This window comes from Sturnus vulgaris, chromosome 31, assembly GCF_052056855.1.
Source record: "Sturnus vulgaris isolate bStuVul1 chromosome 31, bStuVul1.hap1, whole genome shotgun sequence".
In the NCBI taxonomy this organism is placed as follows: Eukaryota; Metazoa; Chordata; class Aves; order Passeriformes; family Sturnidae; genus Sturnus; species Sturnus vulgaris.
Window position 1 is genome coordinate 2,805,381 of NC_142273.1, and position 23,842 is coordinate 2,829,222.

General features: G+C 52.2%; 2 protein-coding genes across 2 annotated transcripts; one reads left to right on the forward strand and one right to left on the reverse strand.

The window, feature by feature from the left end:
* Positions 1 to 1,718: 1,718 nt before the first annotated feature.
* Positions 1,719 to 20,113, forward strand: DCAF8 (DDB1 and CUL4 associated factor 8). Its single transcript, XM_088154617.1, is given in 14 exon segments — positions 1,719 to 2,615; positions 3,981 to 4,050; positions 4,526 to 5,172; positions 7,025 to 7,165; positions 7,957 to 8,051; positions 11,740 to 11,850; positions 12,841 to 12,913; positions 13,196 to 13,253; positions 14,298 to 14,323; positions 14,325 to 14,406; positions 15,263 to 15,393; positions 16,120 to 16,239; positions 17,346 to 17,462; positions 18,832 to 20,113. Coding segments are annotated over 13 exon segments (1,761 nt in total). The 5' UTR covers positions 1,719 to 2,615; positions 3,981 to 4,001; the 3' UTR covers positions 18,943 to 20,113.
* Positions 20,114 to 21,155: 1,042 nt separating this feature from the next.
* PEA15 (proliferation and apoptosis adaptor protein 15) lies at positions 21,156 to 23,838 on the reverse strand (the record flags this gene model as incomplete). Its single annotated transcript, XM_088181003.1, is given in 3 exon segments — positions 21,156 to 22,279; positions 22,281 to 22,306; positions 23,247 to 23,838. Coding segments are annotated over 3 exon segments (657 nt in total), but the record flags the coding sequence as incomplete, so codon positions are not given.
* Between the last annotated feature and the right edge of the window lie 4 nt (positions 23,839 to 23,842).

Consider the following 23,842-nt stretch of genomic DNA (forward strand, 5'->3'; position numbering starts at 1 on the left):
ACACTGGGGTGCAGAGTGACCCTATAGGGACACTGAGGGGTACAGGGGACCTTACAGAAATGGGGTGACCCTATAGGGACACTGGGGTGCAGAGTGACCCTATAGGGACACTGAGGGGTACAGGGGACCTTACAGAAATGGGGTGACCCTATAGGGACACTGGGGTGCAGAGTGACCCTATAGGGACACTGAGGGGTACAGGGGACCTTACAGAAACGGGGTGACCCTATAGGGTCATTGGGGGGCAGAGTGACCCTATGGGGACATTGGGTAGAGGGTGACCCTATAGGGACACTGGGGTACAGGGGGACACTATAGGGACACACTGGGGTACAGAGGACCCTACAGAAACAGGGTCACCCTAAAGGGACATTGGGGTACAGAGGGACCCTATAGGGACATGGGACTACAGGGGACCCTACAGAAACGGGGTGACCTTTTAGGGACATTGGGGGGAAGAGGGGACCGTGAATAGGGGTGACCCTACAACAATGTTGGAGACACAAAGTGATCCTACAGTGACCCTAGGCAGAGGTGACCCTACAATAACACAGGGACACAAAGCGACCCCACAGTAACACGGGGGTGACCCTGTAGTGATCCTAATCAGGGGTGACCCCACAATAACGCTGAGGGTCTTGGAATGATCCTATAAGAGCACTGGGGGCGGGGAGGGGGACAATAGTGACCCTAAACAGAGGTGATCTACAGCAACATTGGAGACACAAAGCGACCCCACAACAACACTGGGGGGGGGGAAAATGAAGTGACCCTAAACAGGGATGACCCTACAACACCACAGGGGGACACAGACTGACACTACAACAACACAGGGGGAGGACAGAGTGACCCCAAACGAGAGTGACCCCGAACAGGGGTGACCCCACAACACCCCAGGAGGACACAAAGCGACCCCACAGGAGCACGGAGGTGACCCTGCAGTGACCCTGAACACGGGTGACCCTATAATAACACGGGGGGCATGCAGTGACCCTAAACAGAGGTGACCCTAAACAAGGATGACCCCATAACACCACGGGGGTGGGGGGGGCGCCGTTCCCATGGCAACGCCGGGGGTGGGGGGAGCGCCCCCGTCGCTGTCGCGCAACGGCCGCTGTCGTAAAGCGGCGCCCGTGGTGTCGCAAAACCGTCGGCCGGTGCCGTCAAGCGAGCCGGCGGGGGCGGCGCGTTAAAGATGGCGGCGGCGGGGCCCGGTACCGGGACCGGCGCTGGAGCGGCCGGGGGGACCCGCGGCGGCCAAAACTGAGCCCGGCCGCACCCCCCGGCACCGCCCGGGACCCGCCCGGGAGTCTCCGGGACATTCGGGTCGGTGCGCGGCCTCCGCTGCCCCCGGTCCGGACGCGGCCCCCGCGGGCTCGGGCCTTGCCCGGCGGCGGGGCGGGGGCGGCTCCGGGGAGACGGGTGGGGTGGGTGGGAAGATTTGGGGGGTCCCCGAGTGTTCGGGGGGGTTCTGGAGGAGCCTCAGAGGGAGCCCAGGAGGGGTTTGGGGGAGCCCTTGAGGATTTTGGGGGGTCCTTGGAGGGTCTCGGGAAGTCCTGGGGGATTTTGGGGGGGTCCTGGGGGGGTTTGGGGGGGTCCTAGGAGGGCCGTGGAGGCTTTTGAGGGGATTTTGGAGGATTTTAGGGCGTCCTGGAGGAGTCCTGAGATTTTTGGGGGAAGTCCTTGGGTGTTTTGATGGGATTTTTGGGATTCCTTGGGGGTTTTTGGGGGGATTTTGGGGGGTCTTTGGTGATTCCTGTGGGTCGCTGAGCCTTGGAGGGGTCCCTTAGGGGCGGTACTGAAGTTTTTGGGGGGCGTCCCTGAGACTTTGGGGGGCCCTTGGGCGGTCCCTGAGATTTTTGGGGTCTCTGGATTTTTTGGGGGGGGGGTCCTGGAGGTTTTTTTCGGGGCCCCCTGAGATTGGGGGAAGGGGGGGGTCTGTGAAGGGTTCTGGAGTTTTGGGGGAGGGCTCCATAATTTTTGGGGGGATCCCTGAGATTTTGGGATGTCCACAGGGATTAGAAGGTCCCCAAAAATTGGGAATTCCCAGGAATTGAGGGGAATTCCCAGGGATCAGGGGTTTCCCAAAAATTAGGAATGCCCAAAAGTTTGGGGTCCCCAGAAATTGAGGGAATTTTTGCAGGATTGGGGGGGGTTCCCCCAAAATTTGGGGTCTCCAGAGATTGGGGGGAAAGGGAAGGGTCCCCAAAAATCGGGAATATCCAGGAATTGAGGGGGAGGGGCCCAGGGATCAGGGGGATCCCCAAAAATTGGGAATTCCCAAGGCTCAGGGGATTCCCAGGAATCTCTGGGGGTTTCTCAGGATTGGGAAGCTCCTGAAAATTTGGGGATTTTCCAGGGATTGAGGGGATTCTTGGGGATTCCCTGGGAGGGGTCCCCAAAAATTGGAGTTCTTTAGGAATTGGAGGGATTCCCAAAACTCGGGGGGGAGGGGATTTCCTTGGGATCAGGGCAATTCCCAAAAATCCAGGGGGTTTTCCCAGGGATTGGGGGGGGTCCCCAGGGACTGGGGGGTCCCCAAATTTGGGGTCCCTGGGCTTTGACCCCGCGCTCCCCCCCAGCTCCAGCCCCGCTGTCCCCGGCACCTGGCACAGGTGAGTCCGCCCGGATCCCGCGGGATTTTGGGGGAATTTTGGGGATTTTTGGGATTTCTCCAGGATTCCCTTGGCTTTGGGAAACTCCTGGGAACGCTCCTAGAAACCTGGGAATGCTCCTGGGGCTCCATCCCAAGGGATTTGGGGGCTCCATCCCAAAGGATTTATGAGCTTTATCCCTGAGGATTTGGGGGTTCTATCCCTGAGGATTTGGGGTTCCATCCTTGAGAGATTTGGGGGCTCCATCCCAAAGGATTTGGGATCTTTATTCCTGAGGATTTGGCAGTTCTGTCCTTGAAGATTTGGGGATTCCATCCCTGAGGATTTGGGGGATCCATTCTGAGGAATTTGGGGATTCGGTTCTTGAGGATTTGGGGGTTCAGTCCCTCAGGATTTCAGAGTTCAATCCCTGAGGATTTGGGGTCTCCACCCCTGAATCCTGGGGTTCCAGGGTTGCATTTTTTGGGAGCACCTAAATCCCGGGATTAGCTGGAACCGATCCCATGAGGAATTCGGGCTGTGAGGGATGGACAGAACCATCCCCTGGGAATTTTATCCTGCTTTATCCCAGTTTGGAGGGATAAACCCAAGCAGGGAGGCGGATCCCAATTCCAGAGGCTCTGGAATGCCCCGGGATATTTTTGGGAGCTGCAGTGTCAGGCTGGGAATGCTGAGCCTGTCCAGATGTGCAGCCAGGCAGCTGCGGAATCCCGGGATTTTGGTTTCATTCCTGGCCATTCCCGGCGAATTTCCCACCCCCCCCTCTGGATCCAGGATGGATTCCTGACCTTTGGGAGCTTCGTTCCCGGTCCCTCACCTCGGGGTATTCCATGGAATTCCAGCAGAATCCCAGGGCTCTGCTCCTGCCCGTTTCCGTGGGAATGGGGTTTTTTTTGGGGGAAGCTGGAGAGATTCCAGAGGGAATTTTGTGTGGGAATGTGTTTAAAAATGGATCTTTAGAATCACAAATCCCTCGGGCTGGGTGTCCTGGAGCATTCCCAGGTGGTTTTTCCATAGGAAAATGGGAATTTTTGGGAACAAACTCGACCCTGTGGGGCTGTGTGGCAGGTGGGAAAATGGGAATTTTTTTGTGGGAATGTTCCAAAATGGATCCCTGAGGGTTCCAAATTCCTCGTGATTGGCTTTTCTTGGGATGCTGAGCAGGGGCTGGGTGTTGTGCAGCGTTCCCAGGTGGTTTTTCCATGGAAAATGGGGATTTTGGGAGCGCCAGTGTGGTGGCCATGGCTGAGTCACTCCAGCCCCGTGTCCCCCTGTCCCCCTGTCACACTGTCCCCATGTCCCCCCTGTCACACTGTGCCCATGTCCCCCCTGTCCCACTGTCCCCGTGTCCCCATGTCCCCGCAGGGATTCCCGTGGGAAGCGGCGATGTCGGACAGAGGTGGCAGCATGGACGGCAGGACAGACATCGTCAACGGTGAGGGGACACCTGGGGACATTTGGGGACACCTGGGGGCAGCCAGAGGTTGTCCAGCTGTGCAGTGACACTGGTGGCACTGCAATGTCCCTGTCCCCAGGCAGCCTGTCCAGGAATGTGACACTGGTGACACTGATGTCACTGTGGTGACAATCAGATGTCCTCAGGGAGCCTGTCCAGCAGTGTGACACAGGTGACACTGGTGGCACTATCATGTCACCATGGTGACACTGTCATGTCCCCCTGTCCCGAGGCAGCCTGTCCAGCAGTATGACACTGGTGACACTGCAGTGTCCCTGTCCCCAGGCAGCCTGTCCAGCAGTGTGACTGGTGACATAGGTGACATTAGTGACACTGGTGACACTGCAGTGTCCCTGTCCCCAGGCAGCCTGTCCAGCAGTGTGACACAGATGACACAGGTGACACAGGTGACATGGTGTCCCCGTGGTGACACTGTCGCGTCCCCTGTCCCCAGGCAGCCTGTCCAGCAGCCCCGAGGACATGTCAGCCGAGGAGGGCCGCGAGACGTCCTCGGGCATCGAGGTGGAGGCGTCCGACCTGAGCCTGAGCCTGACGGGCGACGACGCCGGGGCCGCGCGGGGCCGCGCCAGCGACAGCGACAGCTCCGGCGACAAGGACAGCGACAGCATGGACGACACGGGCCACTACTCCATCCCCGAGGAGCCGCGGCACGACGAGGACGACGAGGACGAGGAGGAGGACGAGGAGGAGCCGCGAGCCCGGCGCAGGGCCCCCCGCAAGCGGCCGCCGCACGAACGCGACTCGTCGGACGAGGAGCAGGCGCTGGAGGACTGGGTGGCCTCGGAGACGTGGGCGCTGCCCCGGCCGCGCTGGAGGGCGATCCCGGCGCTGCGGCAGCGCCAGCTGGGCGGCTGCTCCCGCTTCGTGGCTCAGGCGTGCGGGGCTCGGCTCTTCGTGCAGAAGTTCCGGCTGCAGCACGGCCTGGAGGGACACACGGGCTGCGTGAACACGCTGCACTTCAACCAGCGCGGCACCCGCCTGGCCAGCGGCAGCGACGACCTCAAGGTGCTCGTGTGGGACTGGCTGAGGCGCCGGCCCGTGCTGCAGTTCGACAGCGGCCACAAGAGCAACGTCTTCCAGGTTGGGGGGGAACGGCCTGGGAGTGGTGTGGGCATGATAGGGGAGTCCGGGGAATGGTGTGGGGATCCAGGGAATGGTGTGGGAATGGTGTGGGAATGGTGTGAGCATGATAGGGGAGTCCGGGGAATGGTGTGGGGATCCAGGGAATGGGGTGGGAATGGTGTGGGCATGATAGGGGAGCCCGGGGAATGGTGTGGGGATCCAGGGAATGGTGTGGGAATGGTGTGGGCATGATAGGGGAGTCCGGGGAATGGTGTGGGGAATGGTGTGGGAATCCAGGGAATGGGGTGAGGATGGTGTGGGGAATGGTGTAGGAATCCAGGGAATGGTGTGAGCATGATATGGGAATCCAGGGAATGGTGTGGGGAATGGTGTAGGAATCCAGGGAATGGTGTAGGAATGGTGTGGGGATGGTGTGGAGAATGGTGTAGGAATCCAGGGAATGGGGTGAGCATGATATGGGAATCCAGGAGATGGTGTGGGGATGGTGTGGGAAATGGGGTAGGAATCCAGGGAGTGATGTGGGGATGGAGTGAGGATGGAGTGGGGAATGGGGTGGGAATCCAGGGAATGGTGTAAGAATGGTATGGGGATGGGGTGGGAATGGTGTGGGAATGGCGAAGGGAGGGATGGGATGGGTGGGGTTGAGAGCTGGAATCACAAAAAATTGATTTCCCAAAGTTCACAGGCGTGCCCTAAACTGTCAGAATGAGGGGCTCTGTTTGGGGTGGGACAGGATCCCAGGAAATGTCACCTGGGCCAGGGAATGCTTGGGAAAGGATCTGGGAGCAGATCCCCAAATCCCACAGATTGACCCCCAAATCCCACTGATGTGCCCTAAAATCCATCATCTCCAGGGTCTTTTTGGGGTAGAAAGGATCTCAGGAACAGCTCAGCTGGGAAAGGGAAATATTGGGAAAGGTGTCATTGGAGTGAAGGGATGTGGGAACAGTTTAGGTGGGAATTGGCCCCCAAATCCCACAGATTTGCAACAAAATTCTCAGTCCTGAAGTCCACGTTTGGACATGGAGACAAATTTTGGGAAAACTTCACATGAGCCAGGGGTGCTCAGGGAGAAATGTGGGAACAGGCCCCAAATCCCAGAGACTGATCCTCAAATCCCACAGATTGATCCCCAAATCCCACAGGTTTGCCCTGGAATTCCCTGTTCTGGAGATCCAACTGGGCTGGGCCTGGAGGAATTCCTGGGAGAATTTTGGGATAAAGTGCTGGGACACCTGGGAGAGTTTGGGATCATTCCCAGGAGCTCTGGGGATGCTTTTGTGGGAGAGCTTGGGATAATTGCCAGGGTGATTCCCAGAAAAGCTGGGAGAAAGTTGGGGATGATTCCTGGGGGAGCTCAGGATGATTCCCGAGATTCCCAAGGGAACTGGGATGATTCCCATCTGGAATGATTCCTGGGAGATTTGGGAATGATTCCCAGGAGAGTTTGGGATAAGGACTCAGGTGATTTCTGGGAGAGTTTGAGATGATCTCCAGGAGAGTTTGGGGTGATTGCTGAGAGATTTTGGGATAATTCCCAAGAGAACTGGAATGATTCCCAGGACAGCTGGGCTGATTCCCAGAGGGAAGCTCAGGATGATTCCTGGGAGATTTTGGGAGAATTCCTGGGAGATTTTGGGATGATTCCTGGGGGAGAGAGCTCGGGATGATTCCTGAGAGATTTTGGGAGGGCTCCCAAGGGAAAGTTTGGGATGATTCCCAAGTGACAATTCCCAGAACACCTGGGACAATTCCCACCTCATCCCTTTCCCTTCCCCACCTCCCACCCCATTCCTCCTCTGCGATTCCCCCTTTTTCCCACCTTTTCCCTGTTTTCCGTGTTTTCCAGGCCAAGTTCCTGCCCAACAGTGGTGACTCCACGCTGGCCATGTGTGCCCGGGACGGGCAAGTGCGCGTGGCCGAGCTCTCGGCCACCCAGTGCTGCCGCAGCACCAAGCGTGTGGCACAGCACAAGGGAGCCTCGCACAAGGTCAGAGGGGTTTGGGAATGGCAGATCCCGGGATTTGGGGTCCTTGGGAATGGGGGGAACAAAGTGGGAACACAGTGGGAGGATTGGGGATGTCACCACAAGGGGTGACACCCGGTGCTGTCACAGCACGGAGCCAGCACAAGGGGGGATTCCACAAGGTCAGAGGGGTTTGGGAATGGCAAATCCCAGGATTTGGGTGGCTGGGAATGGGGGAGCAGTGTGGGAATGGTGTGGGAGCAGGGGAGGATTGGGGGATGTCACCACAGAGGTGACAGCACTAAGCCCAGCATGAGGGAGCCTTCCACAAGGTGAGAGGGATTTGGGAATGTTAAAACGTGGGAATGGCAAATTCTGGGAATAGCAAATCCTGAGAATGCAAATCCCAGGAGTTGGGGTCCTTGGAATGAGGGAATGGTGTGGGAATGGTGGGAGGAGTGGGGATGTCACCACAGAGGTGACAGAGCTGTCACAGCACCGAGCCCAGCACCAGGGAGCCTCCCACAAGGTGAGAGGGATTTGGGAATGGCCAATCCTGGGAATGGTAAATCCCAGGATTTGGGGATTTTCCCACTTTTTGGGTGCTCTTCAAACCCTTGGCTGTGCTCTTGTCCCCATGACGTCACTCCCGATGATGTCATTCCTGATGACATCACCCGGATGACATCACTGCAGTTCAGAGCAGGAATCTCAAACCTGGCGTTTTTCCGGGTGGATTTTCCTGATTTTGGGGGATTTTTGGGAGCTATTCCTGCTGGGTTTTTTTCCCTTTTTTTTTTTTTTTTCCCCCCCAGCTGGCGCTGGAGCCGGACTCGCCCTGCACGTTCCTGTCTGCGGGGGAGGACGCCGTGGTGTTCACCATCGACCTGCGGCAGGACCGGCCCGCCTCGTGAGTGAGCGGAAAAATGGGAATTCTGAGGGAAAAATGGGGAATTCTGAGGGGAAAAATGGGAATTCTGAGGGAAAAATGGGAATTCTGAGGGGAAAAAAGGGGATTTGGGGTGGGAAATGGGGATTCCATTGGTCTGAGGCAGGACCGGCCCACCTCGTGAGTGAGCGGAAAAATGGGAATTCTGAGGGAAAAATGGGGAATTCTGAGGGAAAAACGGGAATTCTGAGGGGAAAATGGGAATTCTGAGGGGGAAAAAGGGGATTTTGGGTAGGAAATGGGGATTCCATTGGTCTGAGGCAGGACCGGCCCACCTCATGAGTGAGCGGAAAACGGGAATTCTGAGGGAAAAATGGGGAATTCTGAGGGGAAAATGGGGAATTCTGAGGGAAAAACGGGGAATTCTGAGGGGAAAATGGGAATTCTGAGGGGAAAAATGGGAATTTTGGGGGGAAAAAAAGGGGATTTGGGGTGGGAAATGGGGATTCCATTGGTCTGAGGCAGGACTGGGCCGCCTCGTGAGTGAGCGGAAAACGGGAATTCTGAGGGGGGAAAACGGGAATTCTGAGGGAAAAATGGGAATTCTGAGGGGAAAACGGGGAATTCTGAGGGAAAAACAGGAATTCTGAGGGAAAAATGGGGAATTCTGAGGGGAAAACGGGAATTCTGAGGGGAAAAATGGGGAATTTTGGGGGGAAAAAGGGGGATTTGGGGTGGAAATGGGATTCCATTGGTCTGAGGCAGGACCGGGCCGCCTCGTGAGTGAGCGGAAAATGGGAATTCTGAGGGAAAATGGGAATTCTGAGGGGAAAATGGAATTCTGAGGGGGAAAATGGGAATTCTGAGGGGGAAAAAGGGGATTTTGGGGTAGGAAATGGGGATTCCATTGGTCTGAGGCAGGACCGGCCCGCCTCGTGAGTGAGCGGAAAACGGGAATTCTGAGGGAAAAATGGAATTCTGAGAGGGAAAATGGGGAATTCTGAGAGGGAAAATGGGGAATTCTGAGGGAAAAAACGGGAATTCTGAGGGGAAAATGGGGAATTCTGAGGGAAAAAACGGGAATTCTGAGGGAAAAATGGGGAATTCTGAGGGAAAAACGGGAATTCTGAGAGGGAAAATGGGGAATTCTGAGGGAAAAAATGTGGAATTCTGAGGGGAAAATGGGAATTCTGAGAGGAAAATGTGGAATTCTGAGGGGGAAATGGGGAATTCTGAGGGAAAAATGTGGAATTCTGAGGGGAAAATGGGGATTCTGAGGGAAAAATGGGAATTCTGGGGGGAAAATTGGTATTTCTGGCGGAATTGGGGAATTCGAGGGGTGAAATGGGAATTTTGAAGGAAAAAAAATGAAATTTGGGGTTGTCTGCAGCAGGACTGGCTCCGCCTTGTGAGTGCCAGGAGAAAATGGAATTCTGAGGGGAAAAAATCCCTGTTTTTCCTGTTAAATCCCGATTTCCCCCCCAAAAAAGCCATATTATTAATTCAAAAATTCCTCAAAATTTATTTTCCTCAAAATATTCATAATTCCTTTAAAAATCTCTGGGTTTTTTTCCCATGAATTCCCATTGAGCCCCTCACAAATCCCTGTTTTCTTGAGCTAATTCCCGGGAATCAAGGGGAAAAAAAAATGATGATTTAGGGTGTGAAAAAATGGGAATTTTAGGAGAATAAAGGGGAATTCTGGGGGAGAGGATGGGGTTTAGGGGAAAAACAGGGACTGGGGAGAAAAAGGAGATTTTTGGGGAAATCAGGTTATTTTTGTGGGGAAAATGGATATTTTTCTGGGAAAATTGAGTAAGTTTTGAGGGAAAATTAATATTTTGGGAGCAAAAATGGATTTCTTTTGAAAATTGATTTTTTTAGGGGAAACTGATTTTTTTTTGTTTTGTTTTGTTTTGTTTTGTTTAACCAGAGTAATTTTGGGAGAAAACATTTTTTGGGGGTAAAGCAAGTTATTTTTTGAGGAAAATGGGTTGGGTTTCTTGGAAAATGGAGATTTTTGCAGAAAAATTGTCAGGTTTTGAGGGAAAATTAATATTTTTTGTGGGGAAAAAAATGATTTTTTTTTTAAATCGATTTTTGGGGGAAAACTAATTTTTTTTTTTTGTTTTTAAAATAATTTTGGAAGAAAACATTTTGTTGAGGGGAAAGCATGTTGGTTTTTTGGGGGAAAACCACAGGTATTTGAGGAAAAAAAATGCTGATTTTTTTGAGGAGAACCAGGAAATTTAGGGCAAAAATAGATTATTTTTAGCAGAAAAAAAAGGATTTTTAATGGGAAAAGCAGGGATTTTTTAGGGAAAACATTCTTTTTATCTGCCTGTATTTTTCCAAGCCTCTGGGCTGTCATTCTGGAGGCTGATCCAGCCCAAATCCCGAGGTTTCATAACCAGGACGAGCCCTTTAATCCCTGATCCCACCGGAATCCAGGGCTGGAGCTGATCCCAACCCCCACCCTGGGCTGGATCCCTTTGGAATTCTCACCCTGCCACAGAAAAAAACCCCATTTTCCCTCCTGAAATGGCCCAAATTCCCTCAAATCTCAGCTGTTTTCAGAGAAAAAATGGAGATTTTTTGGGGGGGAAAATTGGGGTTTTTTGGAAAAAAAAAAGGGAAATTTTTGGGGAAAAAATATGGGGTTTTTTTATAAAAATGGGGGGGGTTGGGAAAAAAATCGGGGGGTTTTGGGAAAAAAAAATGTGGATTTTGGGAAGAAAAATCGGGATCTTGTGTGGAAAAATGGAGATTTTGGAAGGAATAATGGATAGGAAAATGAGGGTTCTGTCACAAAAATGAAATTTTATTTTTTTTTTTTTTTTGGAAAAATGGGAATTTGTGGAGGGGAAATGGGTGGGATTTGGGCAATAACAGGTGGAGTTTGGGGAAAATCAGGTTTTTTTTTTTTTTTTGGGAAATCCCATTTTCCCTTGGGAATTCTCAACCCTGGGCTGGATCCCTTTGGAATTCTCACCCTGCCACAGAAAAAAAACCCATTTTTCCCTCCTGAAATGGCCCAAATTCCCTCAAATCCAGCTGTTTTCAGAGAAAATGGGGATTTTTTGGGGAAAAAATTGGGGTTTTTTTGGGAAAAATGGGAGTGGGGTTTGTTTTTTTTTTGAAAAATGGGATTTTTGGGGGGAAAAAATGGGGATTTTGGAAGGAATAATGAGGAATGGTAGACAGGAGAATGAGGATTCTGTCAGGAATATTGGGAATTTTTTTTGGAAAATGGGGATTTTGGGTGGAGAAAAATAGTTTTTATTAATTTATTTGGAAGAAAAGTTTTTCTTTTTGCTTTATGGAGATTTTTTAATAACGAACAGTTTTTTTATGTTTTTGATGTTACAGTGATTGGTTGTTTAGGAAAACAAGAATATAATTGTTGTGTAAAAATTTTTTTCATTAATAAGTTTTGTTTTAACTATTGCTGAGGAATATATTGATTTATTAGCCATACTTTAAGCATTATAAAAATTTAAACAAAAATTTATTTTGAAAATAGAGGCGAGTTTTTTGGGGGGGGAGTAGTAAGAGTTTTTTCTGTTATTTGAATTGAAATTTAAATTATTTCAATTATTTCAATTGAAATAATTTAAATAATTTAAATAATTTCAATTTAAGGGATCCCAGCTGGGATTTGGGGTGGTTTGGGCTGGGATTTGGGGCTCATCCTGAGGATTTTTCCCAGGAAATTGGTGGTGACCAAGGAGAAGGAGAAGAAGGTTGGGCTCTACACCATCTTTGTCAACCCTGCCAACACCTCCCAGTTCGCCGTGGGCGGCCGGGACCAGTTCGTGAGGTGGGGCCAAACTGGGAGCACTGGGAGAGCCCAGATCCAGAATTTCCCCATCCCAAATCCATGATTTCCTCCTCCCAAATCCAGGAATTCCCCATCCCAATTTCCCTTTCTCAAATCCACCTTTGTCCCTGTCCCAAATCAGGGACCGGGACCAGTTTGTGGGGTGGGACCAAACTGGGAGCACTGGGAGAGCCCAAATCTTGGGATTGCCCATCCCAAATCTTGGGATTTCCTGTCCCAAATCCAGAATTTCCTCACCCCAAATCCGTGTTTTCCCAAATGTCTCCTTCCCATTTCTGAATCTGCCTCCTTCCCTGTCCCACATTGGAGTCTGGGACCAGTTTGTGAGGTGGAGCCAAACTGGGAATACTGGGAGATTCCAGATCCTGGCATTTCCCATCCCAAATCCATGATTTCCTCATCCCAAATCCATTATTTCCTCATCCCAATTTCCCTTTCTCAAATCCACCTTTTTCTCTGTCCCAAATCAGGGGACTGGGACCAGTTTGTGGGGTGAGATCAAACTGGGAGCACTGGGACCCCCCCCAAACCCAGGTGTATCCCAGCACGAAATTCCAAGGAATTTTAACATGGAATTTTGGATGTGGAATTGTCATTCCTGCCCCAAATCTGGATGAATCCCAACACAGAATTCCTGGGAATTTTAGGATGGAATTTTGGGGCATGGGAACATCATCCCTGCCCCAAAATCCAGGGAATTTTAACATTAAATTCTACCTATGGGAACATTATTCCTGCCCCAAAATCCAGGTGTATCCTGGCACAAAATCCAGGGAATTTGAAGATGGAATTTTGGATGTGGGGTCATCATTCCTGTCCCAAAGTCAGCTGTATCTTGGCACAAAATCCCAGGGAATTTTAGGAAGGAATTTTGAGCCCTGGGATCTCAGAATGGGAATTTTGGGAATAAAAAAAATTCCTCCCTGGAATGGATCCAAAATTTTTTTTTTTTTTCCCTAATTCCTGCAGGATTTATGACCAGAGAAAAATCGATGAGAACGAGAACAACGGAGTCCTGAAAAAATTCTGCCCCCACCACCTGGTACTGGGGATACTGGGAGCACTGGGAGGGCACTGGGAGCACTGGGAGGGAACTGGGAGCACTGGGATCATCCCAGAGCAATCCCATGGGAAGTGGCTTCTCCTTTTCCTGGAAAACCCCTTAGAAAAAGGCAAAAAATTCTCACAAAAATCTCTTTTTTTTTTTTTTTGTTTTTACTCCTTAAATTCCAATTTTCTGCCTCCTTACATCCTTGTCTGGGAGTTTAACACTCAGAATTCCCAGGAAAAGGGGCTGGATCTGAGATTTTTCCCATTTTTCCAGGTGAACAGCGAGTCCAAAGCCAACATCACTTGCCTGGTCTACAGCCATGATGGCTCAGGTGAGTCCAGGTGGGAATTTAGGGGATCCTGGGGGGGTCTCACACCCTCAACCCCCCTCATTTCCCACCAAAACAATCAGTTTTTCCCAAAAAAATACCAATTTTCCCAAAACCCCCAGCCATTTATCCTCAAAAACCACCTCTTCCCCCCAAAAAAATCTGATTTCCCCCTCCAAATTCCATTTTCTCCAAAATAAAAATAATTTCCCCTTCAAAAAAAACCCTGAGCTCCAGACCCTCCTATTTTACCCCATTCCTTCTGGTTTTTCCTGTTTTCTCCTTGTTTTTTCCCAATTTCCTGCTCTTTTTCCAATTTTCCCCATTTTTTTCCCATTTTCCCTGCTGTTTTTTTCCTCATTTTTTCCCATTTTCCCACTGTTTTTCTTGATTCCCCCCATTTTTTTCTCATTTTCCTGTTTTTTTCCCCATTTCCCTCTTTTTTTCCCTCACTTCCCTGCTGTTTTTTTCCCATTTCTCCTCTGTTTTTTCCCCATTTCTTTCTTTTTTCCCCACTTTCCTGCTGTTTATTCCCCTTTTTCCATTTTCCCCATTTCCCTTCTGTTTTTTCCCATTTTCCTACTGTTTTTTCCTATTTCCCTGGCGTTTTTCTCTGATTCTCCTCTGTTTTACCCTGATTTCCTCCCATTTTCCCCCATTTCCTTCTATTTTTTCTGATTTTCCTGCTGTTTTTCCCCATTTTCCTGCCATTTTCTTTCTGTTTTCTCCCCATTTTCTTTCTGTTTTCTCCCCATTTTCTTTCTGTTTTCTCCCCATTTTCTTTCTGTTTTCTCCCCATTTTCTTTCCGTTTTCTCCCCATTTTCTTTCCGTTTTCTCCCCATTTTCTTTCCGTTTTTCCCCATTTTCTTTCCATTTTTCCCCATTTTCTTTCCGTTTTTCCCCATTTTCTTTCCGTTTTTCCCCATTTTCTTTCCGTTTTTCCCCATTTTCTTTCCGTTTTTCCCCATTTTCCTTCTGTCTCCCCCCATTTTCCTGCCGTTTCACCCCTGTTTTTCCCAATTTCCCGATGTTTCTCCCCATTCCAGAGCTCTTGGCCTCCTACAACGATGAGGGACATTTACCTGTTCGACTCGGCGCACAGCGACGGCGCGCAGTACAGCCGGCGCTACAAGGGGCACCGCAACAACGCCACGGGTAACAGCACCCAGAGCACCCCAAAAACACCCCAAACCAGCCCCAAAATATCCCCAAATCCATCCCAAAATATCCCCAAATCCATCCCAAAATATCCCCAAAATCAGCCCCAAAATATCCCCATAAACACCCAAACCCATGAACAGCGCAGTACAGCCGGCGCTACAAGGGGCACCGCAACAACGCCACGGGTAACAGCACCCAGAGCACCCCAAAAACACCCCAAAATACCCCCAAACCATCCCCAAATCCATCCCAAAATATCCCCAAAATCAGCCCCAGAATATCCCCATAAACACCCAAACCCATGAACAGCGCAGTACAGCCGGCGCTACAAGGGGCACCGCAACAACGCCACGGGTAACAGCACCCAGAACACCCCAAAAACACCCCAAAAACACCCAAACCAGCCCAAAAATAACCCCAAATCCATCCCAAAATATCCCCAAAATCAGCCCCAAAATATCCCCATAAACACCCAAACCATGAACAGCGCAGCACAGCCGCCACTACAAGGGGCACTGCACCAATGCTACAGGTATCCCCCCCCAAAATACCCCAAATGATTCCTAAATCAGCCCCAAAATCCACCCCAAAATATCCCCAGAAACAGCCCAAAAATAGCCTCAAAACCACCCCAAAATATCCCCAAATCACCCCTAAATCACTCCCAAAATCCATCCCAAAATACCCCCGAACAACCCAGGAACAGCCCCAAGTTACTCCAGATCAACTCCAGGAAGAGTCTCCGTGGCTTCCCAGGCAGGAATTCCACTGGAGACAACCCCAACCTCTCATTTTTTCCCATTTTTTCCCATTTTTTCCCATTTTCCCGTTTTTTCCCCCATTTTTGCAGTGAAAGGGGTGAATTTCTACGGCCCCAAGAGCGAGTTCGTGGTGAGCGGCAGCGACTGCGGCCACATTTTCCTGTGGGAAAAATCCTCCTGCCAGATCGTGCAGTTCATGGAAGGGGACAAGGGTGGAGTGGTGAGGCCCCAAAATTCCCAAATTCCCCATTTTCCCCCATCCCATCCCTTCCTTTCATCCCCTTTTCTCCCTCTGTTCAACCCCAAAAGCAGCGGCCTCACCCCGTTTTGTTTTTTTTCGGGGGGGTTTTTGGAGGGGCAGGATCCCAAATTGGTTCCATTCCCGAGGATCCTGTGGGATTTTTCCAGGTGTTTCCTGCCCTGGCCTGCAGGAAAGGGAAGTGCCTGTGCTGGGAACGGCCCCATCCCGAATTTCCTCTGCTGGGAACTCGTGGCTCTCCTGATTTGGGATGGGCAGAAAGGGCCCCCTTCCCTTTTTCCCTTTTTTCCCCTTTTTTCTCCCCCTTTTCTCCATTTTTTCCCAGGTGAATTGCTCAGAGGGGCAGATCCCCCATTCCCAAATACCCAAAATTCCCATTTTTTCCCTTACCTTTCCCATTCCCAATCCCATTTCTGACCCTACAGTTCCCATTTTTTCCCCAGGTGAACTGCCTGGAGTCTCACCCTCAACTTCTCCAATTCCCATTTTTCCCATTTTCCCCCAGGTGAACTGCCTGGAGCTGCACCCTCACCTCTTCCATTCCCAATCCCATTCCTGATCCCAAAATTCCCTTTTTTTCCCACAATTCCCATTTTTCCAGGTGAACTGCCTGGAGCCTCACCCTTACTTTTCCCATTCCCAATCCCCAAAATTCCCTTTTTTTCCCAAAATTCCCATTTTTTCCAGGTGAACTGCCTGGAGCCTCACCCTCACCTCCCAGTGCTGGCCACCAGTGGGCTGGACCACGATGTGAAGATTTGGGCACCCACGGCCGAGTCACCCACGGAGCTGAAGGGCCTCAAGGAGGTGGGTGTGGAATTTCCCATGGATTTCATTCCCCAAAAATTCCCTAAAAATTCCTCAGGGATTCCCCAGGGATTTCCCCTTGGATTTCCTACTAATTTCCTGTGGATTCTCCATGAATCTCCCTTGAATCCCCCATGGACTCCCCATGGACACCCCATTGATTCCCCATGGATTTGATTTCCCATGGATTTCCCGTGGATTCTCCATGGATTTCTCATGGATTTGATTCCTCATGAATTCCCCACAAATTCCCCACAAATCCCTCATGAATCCCTCATGGATTTGATCCCTCATGGATTTGATTCCCCATGGATTCCCATGGATTTGATTCCCCATGAATTCCCCACAAATGCCCCACGAATCCCCCCTGGATTCCCCATGGATTCACCATGAATCTCCCATGGATTTGATTCCCTATGGATTTGATTCCCCATGAATCCCCCCTGGATTTTCCCCCCCTGGATTTTTCCCCCCCTGGATTTTCTCCCCCCTTGGATTTTCTCCCCCCCTGGATTTTCTCCCCCCTGGATTTTCTCCCCTGGATTTTTTCTCCCCCTGGAATTTTCTCCCCCTGGATTTTTTCTCCCCCCTGGATTTTCTCCCCCTGGATTTTCTCCCCTGGATTTTCTCCCCCTGGATTTTCCCCCCCTGGATTTTCCCCCCCTGGATTTTCCCCCCCTGGATTTTCCCCCCCCTGGATTTTCCCCCCCTGGATTTTCTCCCCCCTGGATTTTCTCCCCTGGATGTTTTCTCCCCCTGGATTTTTTCTCCCCCCTGGATTTTCTCCCCCTGGATTTTCTCCCCTGGATTTTCTCCCCCTGGATTTTCTCCCCCTGGATTTTTTCTCCCCCCTGGATTTTCTCCCCCTGGATTTTCTCCCCCTGGATTTTTTCTCCCCCCTGGATTTTCTCCCCCTGGATTTTCTCCCCCTGGATTTTCTCCCCTGGATTTTCTCCCCCTGGATTTTCTCCCCCTGGATTTTCTCCCCCTGGATTTTCTCCCCTGGATTTTTTCTCCCCCCTGGATTTCCCCCCCCTGGATTTTCTCCCCCCTGGATTTTCTCCCCCTGGATTTTCTCCCCCCGGATTGTGTCTCCTGGCTCTCAGGTGATCAAGAAGAACAAGGTGGAGCGGGACGAGGACAGCCTGCACCACACGGACATGTTTGACAGCCACATGCTCTGGTTCCTCATGCACCACCTGCGCCAGCGGCGCCACCACCGGGTACTGCACCAACCTGCAGCTTCTCCCTTATTCTGCTTTTTTCCTGCTTTTTTTCCTGATTTTTTCCTGATTTTTTCCTGATTTTTTCCTGATTTTTTCCTGATTTATTCTGCTTTTTTGCTGCTTTTTCCTGATTTATTCTGATTTATTCATTCCCCATTTATCCTCATTCCCCCCATTTTTCCCCACTCCCCGCAATTTCCCCCATTCCCCATTTTCCCCCCCATTTTTCCTCATTCCCCATTTCCCCATTTTTTCCCCATTTCCACTCATTTGCCATTTTCCCCATTCCCCCATCCTCCATTCCCCATTTCCCCCATTCCCCAATTCCCCCCATTCCCCATTTTCCCCCATTTTCCCCAAATTTTCCCCCATTTTCCCCCATTCCCATTTCCCCCATTTTTCCCCAATTTCCCCCCATTTCCCCCATTCCCCATTTTCCCCATTTCCCCCCAATTTTCCCCATTTCCCTATTTTTCCCCCATTCATTTCCCCCATTTCCCCCATTCATTTCCCCCATTCATTTCCCCCATTCATTTCCCCCATTCATTTCCCCCATTTCCCATTCATTCCCCCATCCATTTCCCCATTCATTTCCCCATTCATTTCCCCCATTCATTTCCCCATTCATTTCCCCGATTTTCCCCATTCCCCCCATTCATTTCCCCCCATTTCCCCCATTCATTTCCCCATTCATTTCCCCATCCATTCCCCCATTCATTTCCCCATTCATTTCCCCATCCATTCCCCCATTCATTCCCCCATTCATTTCCCATCCATTTCCCCATCCATTTCCCCATCCATTCCCCCATCCATTTCCCCATCCATTTCCCCATCCATTCCCCCATCCATTCCCCCATCCATTCCCCCATCCATTTCCCCATTCATTCCCCCATTCATTCCCCCATTCATTCCCCCATTCATTCCCCCATTCATTCCCCCATTTCCCCATTCATTTCCCCATTCCCCCCATTCATTCCCCCATTCCCCCCATCCATTCCCCCATCCATTCCCCCATCCATTCCCCCATTCATTCCCCCATTCATTCCCCCATTCATTCCCCCATTCATTCCCCCATTTCCCCATTCATTCCCCCCATTCCCCCCATTCATTCCCCCATTCATTTCCCCATCCATTTCCCCATCCATTCCCCCATTCATTTCCCCATTTTTCCCCCATCCATTTCCCCATTCATTCCCCCATTCCCCCCATCCATTTCCCCATTCATTCCCCCATCCATTTCCCCATTCATTCCCCCATTCATTTCCCCATCCATTCCCCCATTCCCCCCATTCATTCCCCCATCCATTTCCCCATTTTTCCCCAGTTTCCCCCATCCATTCCCCTCACTGTGTCTCTGTGTCCCCAGCGCCGCCGGGACCCCGGGGCCGATTCTCCCTCGGACGATTCCGGGAGCTCCTCGGACACTTCTGACGATGAGGAGGAGGGGCCGGACCGGGTGCAGTGCATGCCCTCGTGAGCCCCAAAAACCCCAAAAAAAAACCCCCAAAAACCCCCCCAAAACCCCCAACCGGGGGGGCCCCACCCCACTAACACTTGGAGCTTTCTATTGCCCTTGTTCAGCCCCCCCAAATCCCCTTTGCCCCCCATTTTCGGGGTCCCCTCCCCCTTTTTTTCCTTTTTTTCCCCCTTTTTTGGGGTCCCCCCTCAATTTTGGGGGTCCAGGGGGGATTTTTTACTGCCCCCCCCACCCTTTAAGCTCTTCAAGCTCCCCCTTTTTGGGGAGAGGGGGATCCCACCCCTTTTTCCTCATTTTTCCCACTTTTTCCCCCCCTTTTTCCTCATTTTTCCCACTTTTTCCCCCCTTTTTTCCTCATTTTTCCCACTTTTTCCTCATTTTTCCCACTTTTTTTCCCTTTCCCCCCTCTTTTTTTCCTCCTTTTTCCTTTTTTCTCCATCTCCCCCCTTTTTTCTTCTTTTCTCATTTTCCTTTCTCCCCTTTCCCCACTTTTTTCTCATCTTTCCCTTTTTTCCTTTTTTCCCAATTTTTTTCCTCCCCTTTTCCCCCCTTTCCCCCTTTTTTCTCTTATTTTCCCCACTTTTCCCACCATTTTTTCCCATTCCCCCCCTTTTTCTTATTTTCCCTCTTTTTCCCCCCCTTATTTCCCCCTTTCCCCCCCATTTTTCTCTTATTTTTCCCTCATTTTTCCCCATTTCTTTCCTTTTTTTTCTCCTCTTTTTTTCCTCCTTTCCCCCCCATTTTCCCACCATTTTTTCACCATTCCTCCCCGTTTTTCCCCTCTTATTTTTCCCCCATTTTTCCCCCATTTTTCCCCATTTTTCCCCGTTTTTTCCCCATTTTTCCCCATTTCCCTGGGGGGTTTCCCTCCCTCTGTACATAGCCGTGATTTGCACTTGGTTTGGCCCCTTTCACCCCCCTAAAAAACCCCAAAACCCCCCCCAAAAAAAAAAAAAACCTTTAATTTCCCATTTCTTTTCTCGGGGGAGGGGTTCAGGGGGGTTTTTTTTGGGGGGGAAAAACCCCCAAAATTTCCCTGTTTAGAGGCCTAATTTTATATTGTATTAAAAAAAAAAAAAAAAAAACCAAATGGGCCTGGAGTTGTCCCTGGCAGAGCTGTAAAAGTTGGGATATATATTATATATAAATGCAATAAAAACCGACTCAACGAGCCCAGGACTCCCCAAAATTTCTACCCCACCCCCCCCAAAACCTTCCCTAATTTCATTTTTTTTTCCCATTTTCCCCGGATTTTCCCCCAAAAACCCTCGCACAGAGCAACTTTTTTCCATCTTTATCAATACACAGTCAGCACGGTCTGGGGGGGGGGGGAGGGGAGGGGAGGGAATTTTGGGGGGACCCCCCCCCGACACGGGGTGGTGGGGGGGTCCAAAACAGTCGATTTTTCACCAAATCCAGCGTTTTTCACAGAGATTTGGGGACATTCCGGGCTTGGGGACAATAAATAAGGAGGGGGAGGGGACAGGGAGAATTTGGGGAGGGGCACAAGGAAAAAATTTGGGGGGGAGGGGGGGAAGGGGGGGGAGGGGACACACGAGCCGGTGGCTGCTGCGGGTTTTAGCTTTTATTAAATAAAATATATTAATTAATTAACATTTAATTAACTCTGCTGCCCCTCCCCTCCCCCCCCCCCCCCCGGGTTAGTAACTAAACCTGAACCCCCCCCCCCCCAAAAAAATCCCCTCCCCCACCCCGCCCAGTTTGGGGGGCTCCTCCCTCCCAGTTTGGTACTGGGGGAGGGACCCCCCCCCCACACACAAATTATGGGGGAGGGGGCACCCCCTTTAAAAAATGGGAATTTTGGGGGTTTTTTTCCCCAATTTTAGGGGTCATTTCTTGCTGCCCATCCCCCCAAAAATGGGAATTTTGGGGTTGTTTTTTTTTTCCCCAATTTTTGGGGGTCACCATTTAGTCCCTCACCCCAAAAATGGGAATTTTGGGGTTTTTTTTCCCCAATTTTTGGGGGTCACCATTTAGTCCCTCACCCCAAAAATGGGAATTTTAGCTTTTTCCTCAATTTTGGTCTCTTTTTATCCCAAATTTTGGGGGGCACAATTTTCTGGACCCCCCCCCCCCACCCCCCAAAAATGGGAATTTTGAGGGGTTTTTTTTCCCCAATTTTTCAGGGTCACCACTTAGTCCCCCACCTCAGAAATGGGAATTTTAGGGGATTTTCCTCAATTTTGAGGGGGTTTTTCCCTAATTTTGGGGTCATTTCTTGCTACCCACTCTCCCCCCAGAAATGGGAATTTTGAGGTTTTTTTTTTTCCCCCCCAATTTGGGGGTTCCCCCCACCCCCAATTTTGCAGGGTCATCACTTTATTCCCCCTTCAAATCTGGGAATTTTGGGGATTTTCCTCCATTTTGGTTTTTTTTTTCCCCCAATTTTGGGGAGGGGGTCATCACTTCCTACCCCCCCCTCCCAAAAAAAAAGGGAATTTTTTTTTTTTTTTCCTCAGTTTCAGAGGGTTTTTTTCCCCATTTTTTGGGGGGTCACCACTCACTGTCCCCCCCCTCTCTTTTTGTCACCTCCTTGTCCCCTCCTGCCACAGCCCCTGGGGGGGTTTTGGGGTTCTCCCCCCCCCCAAAAAAAGGCTCCACTCGGGGGGGGCCGAGACCCCCCCCCCAAAATCAGCCCCGACCTCAGCGCCCTCCCGACCTCCCCCAACCCTCCTGTGCCCCCCCCCCCCCAAAAAAAAAAATTTGGGGGGGGTGGTCCCGGTGCTTGTGACCCCCCCAAAATTGGGGTCAGGGGTCTCAATGTCTGTGACCTCCCCCAAATTATGGTGAGGGGGGCCCTGGTGTGACCCTCCCCCCCCAAAATTGGGGTGGGGGTCCTGGTGTTTGTGACCTCCCCCCCAAAATTGGGGTGGGGGGGGTCTCAAAATGTCTGTGAGCCCCCCAAAATTGGGGTTAAGAGTCTCAGTGTGACCCCCCAAAATTGGGGCAGGGGGGGTCTCAGGAATTGTGACCCCCCCAAATTGGGGTGGGGGTGTCCCCGTGCCTGTGACCCCAAAATTTAGGGTTGGGGGGGGGTCCCAATACTTTTAACCCCCCCAAATTGGGGATTGGGGGGGGGTGGTCCCAGTTTTTATCCCCCCCCTCAACTCACCCACATTGGGGGGGGGGGGTCCCATGGGAATTGCCCCCCCCCCAAATCCTCCCCCCCTCATTTTTGGGGGGGGGTTAAGACGCTGTTGGTGCCCCTCCCCCTCCCCTGAGCCCCCCCCAGGGCTGAAATTGGGGAGGGGGGTTCTGGGGGGGCTCCTCCTCCTGCTCAGGCCTTTTTCGGGGGGGGGGCCAGTTTGATGATCTCCCTCCTCCGAGGGCTGCCGGATGATGTCTGGGGGGGGGGTCACACGGGGGGGGTCAGGGGGGTCTGGGGGTGTCCCCAACCCCCCCACAGAGCGTCCCCAACCCTTCCTGGGGGTGGGGGTCCCAAATCCTGGCGGGGGTCCCCGACTTTTCCTGGGGGGGTCCCCGTCACAGCTTTGGGATAATGGGGGGGGGGGGGGGGGTCCCCCAACCCTTCCTAGGGATGTTTGAGGGGGGTCCCTGTCCCTGTTTTGGGGGTCCCAACCCTGCCCGAGGGGGTCCCCAACCTTTCTATTTCTGGGGGTCCCTCCCCAGCCCTTCCCGCTGGAGTTTTTTTCCCCCCTGGGGGTCCCTGTCCCTATTTTGGGGGTCCCCAACCCTTCCTGGGGGCGTCCTGTCCCTACCCTGGGATAATTGGGATGGGGTCGCTGTCCCACCGTGTCCCTGTCCCTCCTTCTTGGCACTTGGTCCCATCCATGTCCCCAACCCCTGTCCCTGTCCTGTCCCTGTCCCCGTCCCTGTTCTGTCCCCGTCCCTGTCGCTGTCCTGTCCCTGTCCCCGTCCCTGTCCCTGTCCCTGTCCCTGTCCTGTCCTGCTCGCTCCCTGGCCGCCCCCCGTCCTCTCCTCCCTGGAGGTCCCTCAGTCAGGGTCCCTGGGGGTCCCTGTCGCTTCTTTAGGGGTCCCTGTCCCTGGGGGTCTCTGTCTCTGTCCTGGGGACAATCAGTGTCCCTGCCTGTCCCCATCCCTGGGTCCCTGCCTGTCCCCATCACCTGGCTGTCCCTGTCCCTGGCTGTCCCTGGCTGTCCCCACCCCGGCTGTCCCTGTCCCTGGCTGTCCCTGTCCCTGGCTGTCCCTGGCTGTCCCCACCCCGGCTGTCCCTGTCCCTGGCTGTCCCTGTCCCTGGCTGTCCCTGTCTGTCCCCCCCCGATGTCGCTGTCCCCGTTTTTTTTTGGGGTGGGGGGTCTCACCCTTGTATTTCTTGGCGCTGGGGATGCGCGTGAGCTTCGTGTCCACCTCGTCCTCCTCGGAGATCTTGAGCACCTGCGTGCGGTACTGGACAACCTTGGTGAGCAGGTCCGGGCGCCGCGAGATCTCGAAGATGTGCTCGATGTAGGACAGGTTGTCTGTGACACGGGGACAGCGCGGGGACAGCGCGGGGACACACACGGGACACACACGGGACACACACGGGACACACACGGGACACGTGCTGGGCTCGGGCCACCCGCGCTGCGGCCGCGGGGGCCCAGAGGGGGCGGGGATGGGGACAAAGGTGGGGACAGGGAAGGGACAGGATGGGGACAAGGGTGGGGATGGGGACAGGGATGGGGATGGGAGAGGGACAGGATGGGGACCAGGGATAGGGACAGGGATGAGAAGAAGATGGGGACGGGATGGGATGGGACGGGATGGGATGGGGACAGAGGGATTGGGATGGGACAGGATGGGGACAAGGGACAAGGACTGGGATTGGGGACCGGGAGCAGCCCAGGGTTCAAGCAAGGAGCGGGGAGGGACAGGGGGCGGTGACAGACGGGAATCGGGATGGGGAGCAGGAAAGGGA